Source organism: Myotis davidii, unplaced genomic scaffold (genome assembly GCF_000327345.1).
Source record: "Myotis davidii unplaced genomic scaffold, ASM32734v1 scaffold2627, whole genome shotgun sequence".
NCBI lineage: Eukaryota > Metazoa > Chordata > Mammalia > Chiroptera > Vespertilionidae > Myotis > Myotis davidii.
The window spans coordinates 208,000-226,697 of NW_006297905.1; the positions used below are offsets into that span (position 1 = coordinate 208,000).

The window sequence follows — 18,698 nt, forward strand, 5'->3', positions numbered from 1 at the left end:
TAAATAGTAAGTCAGTATCCTAGAAAATGTAGAACACACTCATAAGATCACCACCCTAAAACCAAGGACATGATTCCAATCATCTCTCTATGCATAGTTTTTACAAAATTGAGCTCATGCAATCTTGGTACTTACTCTTCCTCACTTCATATTACTGAGGTATTTTCTCTGGGTATAAAATACTCTTCATAAACATTTTATAAGATTATACTAGAGGCCCTATGCACGAAGATTTATGCAAGAATAGGCCTTCCTTCCCCTGGCTGTTGGCACTGCCTTAGAGCCGCCTTTCTGCCTTCGCTCTGGCGTGGAGCCGCCTTCCATCTTCATGCACTGCTCAGAGGCCTGGAGCGTCTTGGCCCAGCCACCACCATCTTTGTCGCATCAATTTGCATATTCCTTCCTTATTGGCTGTGGGCGCCACCATCTTTGTCGTGAAGTGATGGTCAATTTGCACATGCCGTCTTTATTAGATAGGATAACAAGCTATCTTGTGGTTGTGCCATATAGAGTACCTGAGTAAAATGTCCAACAATTTTAAAAAGATCTTTGATTTCTTTTAGTGAGAGACATTTTACATTTTTATGTAAGAAGTGTGTAGCGCTGAAACCGGTTTGGCTCAGTGGATAGAGCGTCGGCCTGCGGACTGAGGGGTCCCAGGTTCGATTCCGGTCAAGGGCATGTACCTGGGTTGCGGGCACATCCCCAGTGGAGGGCGTGCAGGAGGCAGCTGATTGATGTTTCTCTCTCATCGATGTTTCTGACTCTCTATCTCTCTCCCTTCCTCTCTGTGAAAAATCAATAAAATATATTAAAAAAAAAAAGAAGTGTGTAGCATATTGGCTTAAATTTGAGGTTTGGACCTCGATCTAAATTCAAACCATGTCTTCCTCACTAGTAATGTGACTTTAGACAAATATCTACTTCTTCATCCTCAATGTGGAGATGATACTTTCTGCTACACAGGGTGATTGTTTTTTTGTTTGTTTTTTAAATATATTTTATTTACTTTTTACAGAGAGGAAGGGAGAGGGATAGAGAGTTAGAAACATCTATGAGAGAGAAACATCAATCAGCTGCCTCCTGCACACCTCCTACTGGGGATGTGCCCGCAACCAAGGTACATGCACTTGACCGGAATAGAACCTGGGACCCTTCAGTCCATAGGCTGACGCTCTATCCACTAAGCCAAACCAGTCAGGGCAGGGTGATTATTGATATTAAATTGGGTGGTGTATATGAAGTGCATAGTGACTAGTAAGTCTTCATACATGAAAGCTGCTACTTATTGTTGCTATTACTATTATTTCCACCTGAAAACTACCGAGTGTTCAGCCAAAGGAACAAATCTGTACTGATGAAATTTCAGCTATCATTGACTTGGGCTAAGGGATCTATTCATAAAGGTGGACGGTACTTTTGCTAACGCCTATTGAAACATGGAAGTTGGGGAGTGGATCTCTCCTTGTAGGTTCTAGCCTCATGAAGTTTGAAGAATAAAATTTGCGGATTAAAAGGACTTGTTAGTAAAAGGGTGGAAATTTATTGGAAGCAAATACAGACTCCCATGCAGGGGAGGGTTCCCAAGGGGGTAACCAACTAAGCTCCTTTTTCTAAGGTTTATAATTGCTGTAGTTCTTTGTCTCTTCATGTTCCCTTCTAATTGGACCCTTTCCCCATTTTATGACTTTGTGCTTTTCTAATTGGTCACTCTTTTGCAGAATATCAGCTTCAAAGTCCAAAACCCATGTAGTACTCTCCTCTTTCTCTCCCCCTTATTTTGCAACATTCCTCTATCTCCTGTGAACATGTTTCCCTCTTTCTAGTATTTGTCAACATTTCTCTATTCTCTGTGAAAGTACGTCTTCCTCTCCCTTTATCCTGGGGCACTTTTCTATTCTCTGTGAATGTATGCCTTTTGGTGGCTCCAAGCCCTCACCTATGCATTCTTCCCCCATGGACCCTCTTTATTCCTAAGATTCTCTAAACCTGCTTCTTTTGTCCCTAGAATTCTTTTCACTATGAAATCCTGCGAATGGCTGCCTGTTTTTGTTTTTAAAATCTGGGTCTCTCTCTTTTCCTTTTCTGTCTGCTGACTTGGCTTTGGTAGCACCTCTTTAATACACCTACCTCTGCTGAGGCTTCTTTCCTGGCTTGCACCTAAGGAGACCAGTGAGACATAAATACAAGAAGTATTAACAGTGCAAGTTAGTATCAGTACCAAAATGGTCCTTGGATATCGCCTAGTGTTTGTGGCTGATCTTTAGCTCCATTTATGCCCTAGAACAGATGAGGGGAACTAAAGTCCAGGAAGGGCATAAGATATATGCAAGGTTATAGATTAAGTCAGTTGTAGTGCTAGGCTTGGAATGCAGTGTTCTTTATCCTGTCCTTAATTTCATGTTGCAAAGACCAATGCTTCAGAAAATCCAGGCTGTAAATCAGAGGTGTAAAGAGGATGCTGCAGACTAGAGTAGGTGCTGGCTAGAGTAGGTTGGGAAGGCTTCCTGGAAGAAATACAGTCAGCACTTGCTTCCTCTTGATAGTAAGCTGTAAATTTGTTTGCTCCTTGGTAAGCATTGCTCTGTTGCTATGTTGTTTTGTCTTTGGTAGTAAGCTGGTTGGAAGCAGGGGCTGTGTTACTGTTTGTTTCCTCCAATATTCTCCCTTCCTTGCCACCAATATCTAAATTGCTCAGGTTCTGCCCGGCTGGTGTAGCCCAGTGGTTGAGTGTTGACCCAGGAACCAAGAGGTCATTGGTTCAATTCCTGGTCAGGGCATATGCTAGGGTTGTGAGATCAATCCCCAGTAGGGGGCATGACGGAGGCAGGTGATCAATGATGTTCCTCTCTCATCGATGTTTCTATCTTTCTCTTCTTTCCAATCTCTTTCTAAAAATCAATAAAAACATATTTCAAGTAAAATACATTGCTCAGGTTCTTAGCACCTAGTTCCCTCTTCTGTGCTTGAGCAGATACACTTGTCCCAGGCTCTGCTGAGCACAGACCCAGACAACTAACTTGCCTCCTTTGATCCATCCTAGATCAATGTACGTGTGACCACCATGGATGCAGAACTGGAGTTTGCCATCCAGCCCAATACCACCGGCAAGCAGTTGTTTGACCAGGTAAGGGATGGACCTGTTGCCCTTAAGCCTCTTTCACTTCTCTTAATTGCTCCCACCACAATGCCTGCTTCATGAGAATTTCTTTTCCTACTCACTCCTCTAAGATAGGTCAAGACAAAGGCTAACCCTGGCCTTAATAATAAGAAGACAAAGTTTAACTTTGCCAACCTGCACCGTGGATGGCTCCGATTAATTCTATCCTTGATCATGAACATGGCAGAATGGAGAAGCAAGTGGGGTATTATTCTGTGCTAGATGCTCTAAAAATGAGGGAAGATGGGTTGGGGGCAGGTACTGGGATAAAGTAGAAATTGGGCCCTAGCCGGTCTGGCTCAGTGAATAGAGCGTTGGCCTGTGGACTGAAGGGTCCCGGGTTCAATTCCGGCCAAGGGCACATACCTGGGTTGTGGGCTCGATCCTCAGTGGGGAGCGTGCAGGAGGCAGCCAATCGGTGATTTCTCTCATCATTGATGTTTCTATCTCTCTCTCCCTCTTCCTTCCTTTCTGAAATCAATAAAGAAATATATTAAAAAAGATTGGTAGTTACAAAATAGTCACAGGGATGTAAAGTACAGCATGGGAAATATAGTCAATATTATTGTATTAACTATATGTGGTGCCAGGTAGGTAGGTGGGAACTTGAAATATCAAGGGAACATTTTGTAAAGTATATAATTATCTAACCACTATGTCATACAACTGAAACTAATACACAATAATATTGAATGTAAACTACAATTGAAAAATGAAATTAAGAAAATAAATATGTTAGCACACTCTGAAGAATGTAAGTGATCTGTTCTTCATTTTAATGATGAGGCTAAGAAATTAAATAACTTAATTGCATCCAGCTGGTATCTTGCTGGGATTAAACCCCACAGTCTTGTTACTGCACCACATGGCTTCTGTCACATTCATTGTTGTTTCCTTGTACACAGAAACTAACTTATTATCGCTGAGGTTGTATGCTCTATGTACATTTCTTTCAAAGGAATATTGGGATTTATAAGACTCTTGAAGATGATGAATGCAATAGGAGGGTGTTTCATCTCCTGTAGTTATGCCATGGAGATGATATTTTTTAAAAAAATATATTTTATTGATTATTTACAGACAGGAAGGGAGAGAGATAGAGAGTTAGAAACATCGATGAGAGAGAAACATCGATCAGCTGCCTCCTGCACATCTACTGAGGATGTGCCCGCAACCCAGGTACATGCCCTTGACCGGAATCGAACCTGGGACCTTTCAGTCCGCAGGCCGATGCTCTATCCATTGAGCCAAACCAGTTTCGGCCATGGAGATGATATTGATGTGGTTATTCCTGTTTCCAATCCAAGTGGTATCCCTTTGCTGAAAATCATCATTATCAGAAGGGATGTACTATATAATAGCCAGGTGGGGGCCACAGAATCTTTCAACATTCAAAAACTCTCCAAGGACCAAGGGAAATGTCTCATCTGTGACCAGACTTTCAGGACTGAAAATGTGGTTCCCATTTCCAGTGGCTGGGATTCTTCTAGATAAGCTATTATTCCTTTTCTTCACTAGCCTCTGGTAAGGTGGTGGTCTGACATTGTCCAGGATGTTAGGATTATATATTACCTGGATGCATTTTCCAAGCACTCTTGTTTCCCTTTTTCCTTTGCCCTCAGAGTCCCTCTATAGTCTGAGAACTTCCCTAGAGTCGGGAAGGGAAAGAAGAAAGACAATATGTTATAATTAAATGAGATGAGCCTATTCCTATGATATCTCTGAGTGGTGAAGGGAAAGACAAGGAGAGGATAGTGATGGTAAGGGGCTGTTTTCTAACAAGCTCTCCTTGTAAAAGGAAGGAAGGGATGGCTGGAAATCTGAGGAAACCTTGGTTGGGCATGCCCCTTCAAGTCCCTGATGTCACATGGTAGACTGAAAAAAATTATTGTTTATGATGAATACAGATGAAAGATAATGTTTGTTCAGGGCTTACTTTATGCCAGGTACTGTGATAGACATTTTGTATACTATATCATTTGACTATCACAAAGCCCTTGAGTATAGAAATTAGTACTGGCCCCATTTTACAGATGAGGAAACAGAATTTTCATTTTCCTAAGTAGGCCTTGTGGAAACTATTGAACCTCTCCTGGTTGGTATTTTCATCCCCCCCCCCCCCCCCCAAAAAAAAAAAAGTTGGTCTAATACCTAACTAAAAGGCTTTTTGAGGTTATGAAAAGAGTATATTATTTATATCTCACTTGTTAACCAAAAATTTGTTATAGTAGTTTATAATGATACATAAAATTCAAAAGGATAAATTAGAAATAGCTGAGAAAAACAATAAGGAAATACAAATAGGGAAGAGAGACTGAGAGAGGAAGGGAGAGACACATTGATTTGTTGTTCTATTTATTTATGTATTCATTGGTTGATTCTTGTATGTGCCCTGACTGGGGATCGAACCTGCAGTCTTGGTGTATCGGGATGGTGCTCTAACCAGCTGAACTAACCCAGCAAGGGTTAGCAGAGATGTAATAAATGATAACTCCCAAATGCCATGAAACTTCTTGTCTTGTTAATCACATAGAGTTGGGGCTTGAAGATCCTCAGAGTATATAACTTTGAATTTAGCTGTAATTTGCTTCTTCTTTGGAGTTTTGTTTTGAATAGTGAAGGGTCATCATTAATATTTAATTTGTAAAATTACAAACTAGTCAGAGGATCATTTAAACACACATTTACTACAATTAAAGTAATATGCTGACATTCACATAGCTTACAAGTGATTATAGTGCTAGTCTGGAATGACTGAATGCATTTTGATTATGTTAAAGCTTTTCATTCTCCCCTTATATGAAGGTTTTATATTGGCGAGCTTTTAAAGGAACAATCTGGTGAAATTGAAAGGGCACTGGATAGAAAGTTAGAAATATTGGGCCCTAGGGCTGGCTCTACTGCTAGTTCTCCTGATACCTTACACAAACCTCTTCCTTCTTTGGGCCTCAGTTTACCCATCTCTACAATGCCTAACTGATCTCTCAAGTCTGGTTATCCTTCAAAAGTTTATCTCCAGCATTTGTTTCTGCATTCCATATCTTTCCCATTTCTAACCCACTGTTTGGTGTTCATATGGTCCCTTTCTATAAAAAAAGAGGGGAATGCCTCGCTTGAGTATTCTTAGCAGTTGGCATATGTGTGGGGGGAGGGGAAGTTACCTGGAATGTGGAATATTTCTTCCTGGACAGGCTTCTTAATGTCTCTGGAACAAAAGGGAGAAAGTGTCCATACACTAGAAGGCTGTTTGGACCTCTGTTTCAGAAAGCAATATCATTCTGAGCAGCTGCTATCGAGGGGAGAGTATCAGTCAGTGTGGATTTTATGGTGCAGCTGGGAACCAGAGGCTTCTTCAGACTTTATCCAGACTTCTTCCCAGAGCCCTGGTTTTATACCCTACCCTTCTCAAGCCATTGCCTGCCCTCAACACTGGAGGCTTTGTTCATTTGCGTTGGAGGGAAGATAGTTGTGGAGGGTGAGAAAGGCATAATTTAGAGCCTAGGGCAGGAAAATCCTTAAGCAAAAAAGTTTATTAATTTCAGAAAGCTACAAGACCAGCAATTCTTTGTTTACAAGTAGCATTGGTTTGGTTTGTGTACTGTGGGTGTGGTTCTGAGGGAAGCCCACCTGGTAAGGAGCCCTGGCCAGATTGATATGCTAGTTCTGAAAGATACTACTTCCCAAAGAAAGCCTTTGAGAGACTTGAATCTTTCATACTGGTCAAGGAAAGGAAAGGCAGAAAACCAAGAAGTTTATGACTTCCCATCTGGAAGATCAGTGATGTTTTGAGAAATGTCATTTACTGAGCACCTACTATGGAGTAGCCCTGGCTAAGTGCTTTAATTCTCACAATGATCTTTCCTAAGATAAGTGAAGAACATGCTCTATGTTATTTAGTCTATAAGTTGTTATGTGGAGTTCCAAAAATAAAGATTTGACTGCAATATTTAAACTTTTCCTCACTACACTACTCTACTTAGCGTAAATGAGGCTGTGTAGCTTGGAGAACAATCAAGAGAAGATGTATTCTCTTGTTGGGGTCTCTGAGGATCTCTCTTGGGAAGGAGAGGGGCAGTCATTCTGTGAGATCAGAAGGAAATCCATAGGTGAAAACTACAAGGAAACCCTGGCTGATGTGGCTCAGTTGGTTGGAGTGTTGCCCCATACACCAAAATGTGTTGGGTTTGATTCCCTTAGGGTACATACCCAGGTTGCAGTTTTGATTCCTGGTCAGGGCATGTGTGGGAAGCAACTGATTGGTGTTTCTCTCTTCTCTCTTCTCTTTCTCTCTCTCTCTCTCTCTTCCTCTCTCTAAAATCTATTTAAAATATCTTCCAGGAAAAATATTTGAACTCAGAGAAGGAGTTGAGCATCTGACACTTTGGGGGCCAAGGCAAGTATAGGCAGGAATCCACAGAAGTATGTGTTCACAGGCTATTAGGGGTATACTCTCTTCCCACTAAATTGATGAGGCATACGGAAATTCATTCTGTCTGGCCTTGAGACCTATCATTCAAGGAGGCCCTCCCTATGGAACTGGGCCTAGGAGGAAGGAGTTGGACCCTTGGGAGGGTTGACAAAAGCTCTAGGGCCATCCTGGAACCAAGCGATTATCTAGCTGATGATCAGAGAGGAAGCCAACTGGAGAGGAAGCACCTTGTTGGTACCAGCAATAAACAACCGGCAGTTATGGGAAGCCATACCTTGAGGAGGCCCAAGGACTGCTGAGAAATGGTATTGAGGTTCATAGTTCCTCCACTTTACCTTTGTTTTTTCTCACAGGTAAGAAGGGGAGAGAACATGTTTTACAACAGCATTCTGTCACTTAACTCCCTGTCTAAAGCCTAGAGTTCTTCAGATGGTTCTTGATTACCTAGGTGACACTAGGGGGCAGTGCCGCCACCATGAATTCACTTTGAGAAACCTCTGCTTGGCTCCTTCCCAGCCAGGGGCTATAGCTCTACCACTAGTCTAACTTTTTTTTTTTTTAAGAATGCAATTGTCATATATAATTTGTTTCAGAGAGGAAGGGAAAGGGAGAGAGAGATAGAAACATCAATGATGAGAGAGAACCATTGATCTCGCTTTCTGCATGTCCCCCTACCAGGGATCAAGCCCGCAACCTGGGCATGTGCCCTCACCGGGAATCAAACCATGACCTCCTGGTTCATAGATCGAAGCTCAACCATGGAGACACACCAGCTGGGCCTCTAGTCTAACTTTACCTACCCCCTTCCCTCAAGATTGTAAGCTCTTGAAAAGAGGTGAGACCTCAGAGCATCCATTCATTCATCTATTCATTGGCTGATTCAATAATGACTGAAAGTCTACTGTGTATCAGGAAAGATCTCTACACCCATCAAACACTATCTCTGCCCTTAAGGCAATTAAATGTAACTCTGCCCCACTTAGGATGAAGGAAACACTTTTGAAGCTCAGGTTGTATATAGAGATGGTGTATAGAGCATGGGATTCGCTGTTGGCCTTGGGTTCAAATTCTGTTCTTATTTCAGTGATTTTCAACCTTTTTCATCTCAGGCACACATTAACTCATTACTAAAATTCTGCAGCACAGCAAAAAAAAAATTAACCCCCCCACACACATTATATTTTTTGCCAATCTGACAAAAAAAATAGGTGTAGTTTCTTGTTGTTTTGTTTTTAAGTATATTTTTATTGATTTCAGGGAAGAAGAGAGAGGGAGAGGGAAATAGAAACACCAATTATGAGAAAGAATCATTGACCGGCTGCCTCCTGCACGCCCCTTACTGGGGATTGAGCCTGAAACCCAGGCATGTGCCCTTGACCAGAATCGAACCTGGATCTTTCAGTCCACAGGCCGATGTTCTATCCACTGAGCCAAACCAGCTAGGGCAAAAATAGGTATAGCTTTGATTCATTCACACAAGATGGCTATTGTTGTGTTGGCTGTTGCCATTTTTTAAAATTTGACAATCTAAGGGAAAAGCGGTCAGTGCCCCTGACCAGTCAGGTTTGCATGTTTTAAAAATTCTTGCAGCACACTGGTTGAAAATTGCTGCTCTAGTTAGCTGTGTGAACTTGGATGGCTCATTTAACCCCTTAGGACTTTACTTTCCTCAGTAAAATGGTAATCACACTAATCTCAGATATTTTTGTGGTTTATTTAATCCCCAAATAAGCAAAGTACCTGGTGCATAGCAGGCATTCTAATGTTGGTTATTCTTATTAAGGGCTAAATAAGTAGGTGAAAATTGCCCTGTAAGTTTAGATAAGAGAGCCATGAAACCAGGTAGCTTTTCTGACTCAGTAAAGTCATTAAGATTTGTGGACTCTGCATTGAAGGCAGCAGCCCTTTCTTTTTTTTCTTGCATTTTATTTTATAAAATAACAGATATCTATTATTACAATTGTAATGTCTCCATCTTTTAGATAAGTAACTGAGGCTTAGAGAGGGGGGAAAAAAAGGCCTGTTTAAGGTCAGATAGCTAGGAAGTAGTATAATGCCTTGAATCAAGCCACATACCATTTTCAGTTTCCCAGTGCCTTTTGTCAGCTGTGTCCTCTGTGGCCTCCTTTTTCTTTGCCTGTTCCCATTGTGAGGGGAGGAAAGTTTGGTCCCTAAACTTAGAACTCTAGCCGAGTATGTTTTGTGGTATAGAGCAGGTGGCCATTTGAGCACAGGCAGTGTGGAGTAGCATAAGTTAATGGCAGTAACCACCCTGCCTGGAACTTTACAGTTGTGCATTGATTTGCTTTTAGGTGGGTGGCTGATGTAGCTGCTGCCAAGCCTGTAATGGGATCTCAATGGGCTTCAGGTGTTTGGGCATTGACGCAGTTTTACAAATAATTCTTCACACACCTTTCCTCTTGAAGCTTCAGCCTTGCTTTCTGACCCTACTCTGGGCTTCTGAAGTGGCCGATTCTATCACTAATTTGTTTAATTAGGTAGATGCATTGGGTATATGGGGAGGAGGTGCTCTGGGCTTCAGAACTGACCTGATCTCCCCTTTCCTCCACAGACCTCATATATAGGCAGCCTTCACATAAGAAAGAGAGGCAAAAGGGGGTTCTTTCTTACATCCAAATACTTCAGGTAATTAGGGAAGATTTTTTCAGAGGTAAATCTCTTCCCCTCACTGGGTCCCAGTTTTCCGGTTTATGCTGCTTGAACCCTATAGTACAGTGGTCTGCAAACTGCGGCTCTCGAGCCACATGCGGCTCTTTGGCCCCTTGAGTGTGGCCACGAAGTTTCAATTGCACTGTACATGCGCGCCCGCTTGTGGTATTTTGTGGAAGAGCCACACTCAAGGGGCCGCAGTTTGCCGACCACTGCTATAGTACTCCAGAGTCTCTTTGAGGGATTTTTACTGTAGGGCTGAATATAATCCACAACCCGTGTCTTACAAACTGAAACCCTAGTCCCTATAGTACATGTATCAGAATCTAGGAGGTACACATTGCTGTGGGATGAATGGGATTTAGTATCTGGGAGCAGCAATTTTACTTATAGATGCTATCTATTTCATTTTTAAAACATCATTATTTGAACAGTAGACTGTAAAATTTACAACAAATGATTAAGACTAAACCTGAGGCTTTAAAGAAATTCTGGCTTGCAACCATCTATTTATATCATCCCCTGCTTTGCTCCCTCCTTTTGGTCCCTGGGTATGTGCATCCTTTATTTATTTATTTATTTTTTGTGTGGTTCCATTTAGTCTTTAATATGGCAGGGAAGATAGGTAGGTAGGTAAATAAATGATCAACTTGGACAGATAGTGATATTCATGTAGATGGTTTGAGTATATATTTTATATGTTCTCTCAAATAATTTTCTCTCCCTCTCCCCCATTAAATAATTTTAGAGAATGATAAAGGAGCTAAGGAAACAGAGGTACACTAAAATTTAGAAACTTGCTCAAATTCATATAGCTAGTAAGCAGTGGAGCCAAGATTCAAGCCAGATGGTCTACTTTCAAATTCTGTGCTCATAATCACTATGCTATGTATGATACCTCTCACAGTATGTATATCTGATCAAACTTTATGACCATTCAAATAAGTAGAAGTTCTCAAATTCATCACTACTGCATTCATAGTCTACTTCTTGGCTGATATTTCCTTCCATGGTATATACACTATTAATATCACATAGTATTAACACTATTAATAGTTATCACTGTTTTATGCAGTGAAAAAAGATTATACACACACACACATAGAGACACAAAGAACAAAGTATTATCTTTGGAGAAGGTACGAGATGGCACACATAAACAGAATTCAAGTGAGATATCCACAGGCAGCTTAATAATATGTAAGGTAATGTCATGCTTCAGTACATGATCTACAAATCAGTTCCTAGAGGTGTTTGGTGCAATAATAAACACAACACCTTCCTTCTACTATGTTTACTTAAAAAAAAAATTAATCCATTATTTATTAACATTATCCAGATTTTTATTAACTTAAATTGACATTGTTAATTTAGAATGACAAGTCCTTAGTATATATGCCTTTATTTGGCGAAAACCTACAGGTTCTTCTCAATACCACAGGATCATGAAGACTTGCAGTTACCGGTGTTTTGTAACAATTAAGATAATGTTCAAATAATTAAGTTACTTCACTGAAATATTTAAAAGAATATTCTGAGGAGTGTTTGAAAGCTTTGTTTATAAATAGTGATTGATATATTTAGTTAGAAATTTGGTGTTGAAAATAAACACCCTTATATAAAACATTGTTTTAATACATTGCTCTGCTAATAAGGCTAGTTATTAGATATACTATTTCTAACACTAAAGAATAAAGCTTTATCTTCAGATTTATTTTATTCATAGGACTCATATTAATGAAGAACGATGTATCCAACAAAAATAAACTGGCATATTGCAAATGGCATTCTGTAAAAGTGAAAAAGGAGGCTGCAACAAAAGAAACTAGATAACTGCATTACACATTCTTTATACAAACAGCCCATTCTCAATAGAATTAAATGCAGATCAAATGCATTTAAAAGTTTTTATGCCTATATGGCAATTATAATTTTCACCCATAATGAGAAAATGAACAACAATAATACAGAACACAGTATTTTTAATGATTATAGAACATTTAAAACCTTCAACCATCCACTGGATTCTTAGATCAGATTGGCAACTGAAATTTCACATCCACCTGGGCTTGTTTGGCTAAGTTCACTATTTTAGAGAGCTTTACAACCATTTTAGCAGCGTCATCCAAGGCATCACAAGCAAGAATTTTAAGTCCACTGTCAGTTATCAGTGCCCTAGCATCATCCACTCGTGTACCTTGTAACCGTACCACAATAGGTATTTTAATTTCCAAATCTTTTACTGCCATGACTATACCCTGTGCAATAACATCATACCTCATGATTTCTCCAAAAATGTTGACCAGAATAGCTGGTACCTTTTTGTCTGAAGTGATAAGCTTAAATGGTTTTGTTACTTGATGGACTGTGGCACCACCACCAACATCAAGAAAGTTGGCTGGAATCCCTCCATTAAGGTTTATTATATCCATTGTGGCCATAGCCAAACCAGCACCGTTTACTAGACAGCCTATATTCCCATCTAAGCCAATGTAGTTGATATCTGCCTTAGCTGCATCTTTGTCCCTTTCATCTTCCTGAGTCCAGTCCTGGAGATCAAAGATTTTCTTCTGGCGATAAGCTGAATTAGAATCAAAATTGATCTTCGCATCCATACACAGCACAGCTCCATCTGAATCCTCTACCATAGGATTTATTTCTACCATGGTTACATCATATTTCAGAAAAAGGTTATAAAGCTGGACCATGTTTTCTGCTGCAGAATCTACAACATTAGGTGCAAATCCCATCTTCTGTGCAAGCTGATAAGCTGGTTCCTTTTTGATGCCTTCTACAATATCAATAGGTTCTTTAACAATGGCTTCAGGAGTCTCTGCAGGAACATCTTCAATGTTGACACCACCTTGAGAACTTCCTATTAATACAGGACCTTGAAATGACCTTTCCATTGTTATTGCAAAGTATGTAGTATTCTCTCCTGGAATATCTTTGCTCACAAACCAACACTTGATTGCAAATTCTGCCCTTTTCTCCTGTTTGCTTGGTAAACAACTTTTCCCAATCATTTGTGAGGAAACAGCTTTTGCTTCTTCTGGAGAGAAAACTATCTTCACTCCTCCTTTGAGACCACTTTCAATGTTCCTTTTCCTCTACCACCAGCTAAAACCTGTGCCTTTATCACAATATCTTTTGAAACTAATTTTTTGGCAATTGCATAAGCTTCATCTGGTGACTTAGCCACATGTCCTTTGGAAATAGCGATTCCAGCTTCTTGCAACAATTCCATTCTATATAATAAAGAGGTAATATGCAAATTGACCCTCACTCCCTCACACTGCCACAAGATGGCTGCGCCCACAGCAGAGGCAGGGTTCCTGTAACACAAGATGGCTGCACCCACAGCAGAGGTGGGGTTCCCGTAACAAGCCATAATGAGCGATCAACAGGGACCTGAGGCTGTGTGGCATTGGGCCAGGCTGGAGGACCTGAGACCACGCCCCCCACCTGGCAGGGCTTGATGGGGACCTGAGTTTGCGCCCCCCGCCCTGGGCCAGGGGACCTGAGGCCATGCCTCCCACCCAGTGGGGCTTGAAGGGGGTGGGGCCAGCCAGGTCTGGATCTCGCCCAATGAGGGTGGGGCTGGCCAGGTCTGGGTGTCTCACGCAATTTTGAGTTGCACGTGGGTGGGCAGGGACTTGATTCTGGGTCCCGTGGTGTGCCCCAGACTCTGACAGGAGGAAGATTTTCATATACATTTTACTAATTTTCTTTCATCTCTGACACTTCTATTATAGAGAAAGGGCAAATAGCAATATTAAAATATTTCCTCTAATTAATTCCCTTTTAATGTGCATGAATTTCATACACCGGGCCACTAGTACTCATATATTCATGTAGTGAGAAATTCCTTTGTTGTTGTTGCTGCACTTGGAGTCCATGGTTGTTAAACAATCTAGAATTTCCCAGAACCTGAGCAGCGGCCCGCAGCGCCGTCCAGGGCGGGTGGCTCCTAAGGGTTGTGGCAGCCATCAGCTGGCTGGAGAATATGGAGGCTGCCATTTCTGAGTCCGACCTGCACAGACACAGCTAGCATCCTTTATTTTAATGCTGCTTAAAGCTTTATTGCATGGCATCTTTGAGAAATACTAGCTCAGGCCAGATGAGCTGGCGTCTGGGGTCAAAGGGAGCCAAGAAAGAATTTTTTTCCTCAGAGGTGGAGCCACTTCTCAGAGTAGAAGGGTAGGATCCTAGTTAGAGATATTATCCCTGGAACCAGGATCTAGATATGCTCTCCCACTAGAAAATGAGGTTTCTCTTTCCTCTGAAGTGGACATCTCACCTGAAAGCAAGCAAAGCTTGGCCTCATTTCCAAGTCTTGAGATTTCCTTATAGCCTGCAGTCCAAGGGTCATCTGTTTTATACTTTTGTTATTTTTTTAGCCTTAATTATGATTTAAGACCATTATTTCCCCCCCCCCCTTACTACCTCACTTTGGAACTTCAGTAGGCTGAGAGACATTGCTCATCTCTTCAAGCACTGGAACCTAAAGAAGTAGAAAATTTATATACATCTCATTTCTCTGTGTTCATAAGGGAAGACACTGCTTACATAGATTAAAAATTCTCTACTGATTCTGAAATCTATTTTGTTTTTGGACTATTCTAGGTGCGTTCTTTTTTTTATTTTCTTGTTTAAAGTATTACAAATAGTAGTACACATGTCTCTTTTATAGCACTTTAGTTATTTGTCCAACTTTTCCTCAGAGATACTACAGATCCTGGAACTATTTGGGCACCCATAATCTGCCTCTCATCACAGTTTTACCCATCTCACTAGTGAACCAGTCAACATGGTGCAAAAAGAGGCTAAAGAGTTCACTCCTGGGACTAGTTGTGTAGTCTGTACCTGCCGAACTCCCTTTTAATTCTGGGGTCTCTGAGCCTCTACAATGGAGCTATTGACACAGGCAAAGGCCAGTGGCTGCTCTGTTCCATGTCTTCTCCCTGCTCCCCCCACCTAGTATCCTGGCCCTATTTGTTGATCTTCAGCATTTTTGGTAGTTCTCTTTCTCTCCTGGGGCTGAATTGTTCCTTGGAACTTATTTCTCACTGATTGTATCTGGACACACTATTCTTCTGCAACCATGTGGAAAATAATTTGAATTGTTAATTGATCCCTATTATACCTAGGATGAGATAAGAGGCGCTTTAAACAATCTTTCCTGTCCACACACTATCCCTCTATCCTCTGCAAAAATAAAAAGCCAATGTCACATTTCAACAGGAACATTTTGTATTCTCCATCTAAAACCTGATGGCAGTTCTTACTGCTTATTGACTTAGAATTGAATCCTTGCCATTGAATCCTGCGTCTTTTGATCTTGCCTTATTCCCCCTACCCCCAATTCATCTTTTGTAAACATGTCCCTAGTTACACAAGTCAGCAAGAGGTAAATGAGATTGTATCTCTTAGCCATTTATGAAAACCTGATTAATCTATACTAATAAAGAGCTAATACGCTAATGAATGGTTGATACACCATAAGGGGTAAAGACCAGGTCATTAGCATATTAGCTGGGGCATTGCTCCGGAGACCAGACAGAGTGGAAGCAGGGAGGCGCCAGGAGGAGGCGGGACCATCCCGTGCCAGGGAGGGCAGGGGTGAGAGCCTAACGCCCCACCACAAGTCCTTTGCCACCCACCACTCACACTCTGAGTGCCGCGTGGCCCACCTGCCAGGGGAAGGAGCACAGCGCAGCAGGCGGGAGGCTTCCATGCTCTCCTCTGGCGCCATGAAGGGGCGGAGCCGCCACATTGCTGTAGAGACAGACAAAAGCAGGGAGGCACCCAGCGAAGGCGGGACCAGCCCGAGGCCACTAGAGGGACTGAGGGCGGAGCTCGAAGCGGCCAGAGGGTTTGGGGGCTGGGCCAAGCACGCTGGAGCTCTGCAGACACCCAGGTTTGGGTGTCAAGGCAGGGCTGCAGATGGGTGGGCCAGGGCGCTCTGGTGGGCTCCTAGTAGAATGATAAAGCTCAAGAGAAGAAAGAGGCCATTTAAGCCACACAACTTGTTGTAGATGGGAAGCAGGATTGATTGGGAAGCTGAGGCTAGAGAAGGAAAGAAGGAAATGCGCTGCCTTGAGATCACACAGCAAAGTGGAGACACAAGTGAGATTTTCAGGTTTTCTGACATCTGATTTAAGATACGAAAGGTAAGATCATCAACTTTCACTGCCCCAGTGAACAGTGAAGGTTGATGACATGGGAATGTGGCTTTTCTCCAAAGTGGTTGTTGACTGAGCCTGGTGGGAAAGCCAGAAACCATATCTATACACAGAGGTGGTCAAATTTCATTATCTGGCTGGGATATATGGACTAAAAGAGAGATAGAGCAGTTAGTCACTTGAGAACCCTAGGGCTCCTAAGTTCCTCTGAGCCTTTGGCATTAAGAGAAAGCATAGGAGAGCCAGGAGGTGTTGTTCAGTGGTTGAGTGTCGACCTATGAACCAGGAAGTCAAGGTTCCATTCCCTGTCCAAGCACATGCCCAGGTTTCGGGTTGGATCCCCAATAGGGGGAGTGTAAAGAGGCAGCTGATCAATGATTCTTTCTCATCATTGATGTTTCTATATCTCTCTCCCTCTCCCTTCCTCTCAAAAATCAATAAAAACATATATATATATAAAAGAGAAAGCATAGTAGAGAAGAATGGTATAGGTTTTAGAGTCATACACATCAGGATTCTAGTCTAGGCTCTACGGTTTTAGAAAGATTGCCTCTAAATCTTAGCTTTCTCATTTATAAAATGGAGATAATAGCTATTGCAGGGTTTTTCAGTGGCATATAATAGGTACTTAATACATATGAGCTACTTTTTCCTTGGGGCCTCTGAAGCTGTAGATTGTAAGCTCTGAGAGTGACTGGGGGACCTGGATTTGGAGGCATAGTAGAAACTTTGTGGATACAGTGGAGGTGTATGTGTGTGTTTTGAGGGGGAAATAATGATTTATTCATAGGGAAGGACATCAGCAACACTGTGTCCTTGTTCCCTGTTTGTATCTCCAAGTAAGTTTTTTCATCTCACCCTTCCACCTCTACTGCTTTCAACCTTTCCCCTGCCCTTGCCAAAAATAAAAAAAATAAAAAAAAAATAAAGAAAACTGCCGGATGCCAGCAAGACCTCATTAGGATGTGGCTCAGCTTCATTGCCTTCACCCCCAGTGATAGGCATGCTGGTGTGCAGCTGCCTGCCAGAACCATTAACATGCTAATATCAGGGACTTGAAAACAGATCTCACATGTCTTCTCCTGGCTGATTTCCCTTTCCTTCCCACTGCTCAGCCCAGAGGCCCAGAACATCAGGGGGCTCCTCAGCTACTATATTGAGGTACTCACCCTGTTTCCGCCCTCAGTCCCACTCTTAAACTGTGTGAGTGGTAATGTAAATCATGGCTGGGCTCTAATCAGGGCTGGAAAGAAGCATCTCAGCCCCCAGACACAGCACAACTTTTGGGTGTATAGATATCACAGTCCCTGCTTTGTCTCAGCTGTTCTTTCTTAGGGCACTGTAAATGGGACTCAGTCTGAAGGTGTGGGCGTTATTCCTAGTTGCTAATGATAAAAGAGCAACTTGGGAACAAGATGCAGGAGTTAAGCCAACAATCTCTACCTTTAGTTTTTAATCCATCTTGGGAGTGGAAAGCTGCATGGCATAATAGAGGGAGGGAAGTAACAGAAAGCACTAAATTTGAATAGGTTTGGAGTCAAACAGATCTGACTCTGCTACTGACTAACTGAACCTTTACTTTTCTGAACTTTACTTTCACTATTTGTAAAATGGGCCTAATTATAATCATATCAGAGGGTTCTTGGGAAAATTAAAAGGGATAATATATATAAAGTTATTGGGGTGTGGTAGTGCTCATAATAGATCCATCCCCTACCTCAGAAGTACTTTGGGCAAAGAGATGCTAACCTCACTTCTTGACTGTTGCTCAAGTGTATTTTCTTGCCAGACCCTGGGCACCTTATGTTCTCTAAGGCTAGGGACCAAATGAGGTCCACTTTTGTGTCCTCTGTGTCTGGTACAGGCTAGGCATTCAATCGGTGGTTGTTTTGTTTTCTCTTCCAGGTGGTGAAAACTATTGGCCTGAGGGAAGTTTGGTTCTTTGGTCTGCAATACCAGGACACTAAGGGTTTCTCCACTTGGCTGAAACTCAATAAGAAGGTAACTGCTTACCCCACTCTTGGGTTTGGAATTCATTCCTTTCCAGATCTTGCTCAGGGGGGTAACATGTGCTAGCTGGCAAATCCAGGACACCTAGGTCTGTGTTTTCCACTGGGAAGTCTGTTGACCACAGGATCAGAATAAGGGCAGAAAGAAGATTTAGCCAAGGTAATATTGTTCTGCTTCCACTATAATTTCTCATAGCAAGAATGGCCAGGGTCCAAGGAGGAAGGTATCTTTCCCTTCCTACTGG

At 41.9% G+C, this 18,698-nt stretch overlaps 1 protein-coding gene and 1 pseudogene across 1 annotated transcript in view; one reads left to right on the forward strand and one right to left on the reverse strand.

Moving 5' to 3' along the window:
• The window catches only part of MSN (moesin), an 85,044-nt gene that overhangs the window by 52,719 nt on the left and 13,627 nt on the right, over positions 1 to 18,698 (forward strand). Inside the window, exons 2-3 of the mRNA XM_006773740.1 lie at positions 3,044 to 3,127; positions 18,350 to 18,445. Coding sequence (XP_006773803.1) covers positions 3,044 to 3,127; positions 18,350 to 18,445 — 180 coding nt within the window. The remainder of the gene's footprint in view (positions 1 to 3,043; positions 3,128 to 18,349; positions 18,446 to 18,698) is intronic.
• On the reverse strand, positions 11,958 to 14,297 carry LOC102756621 (annotated as a pseudogene).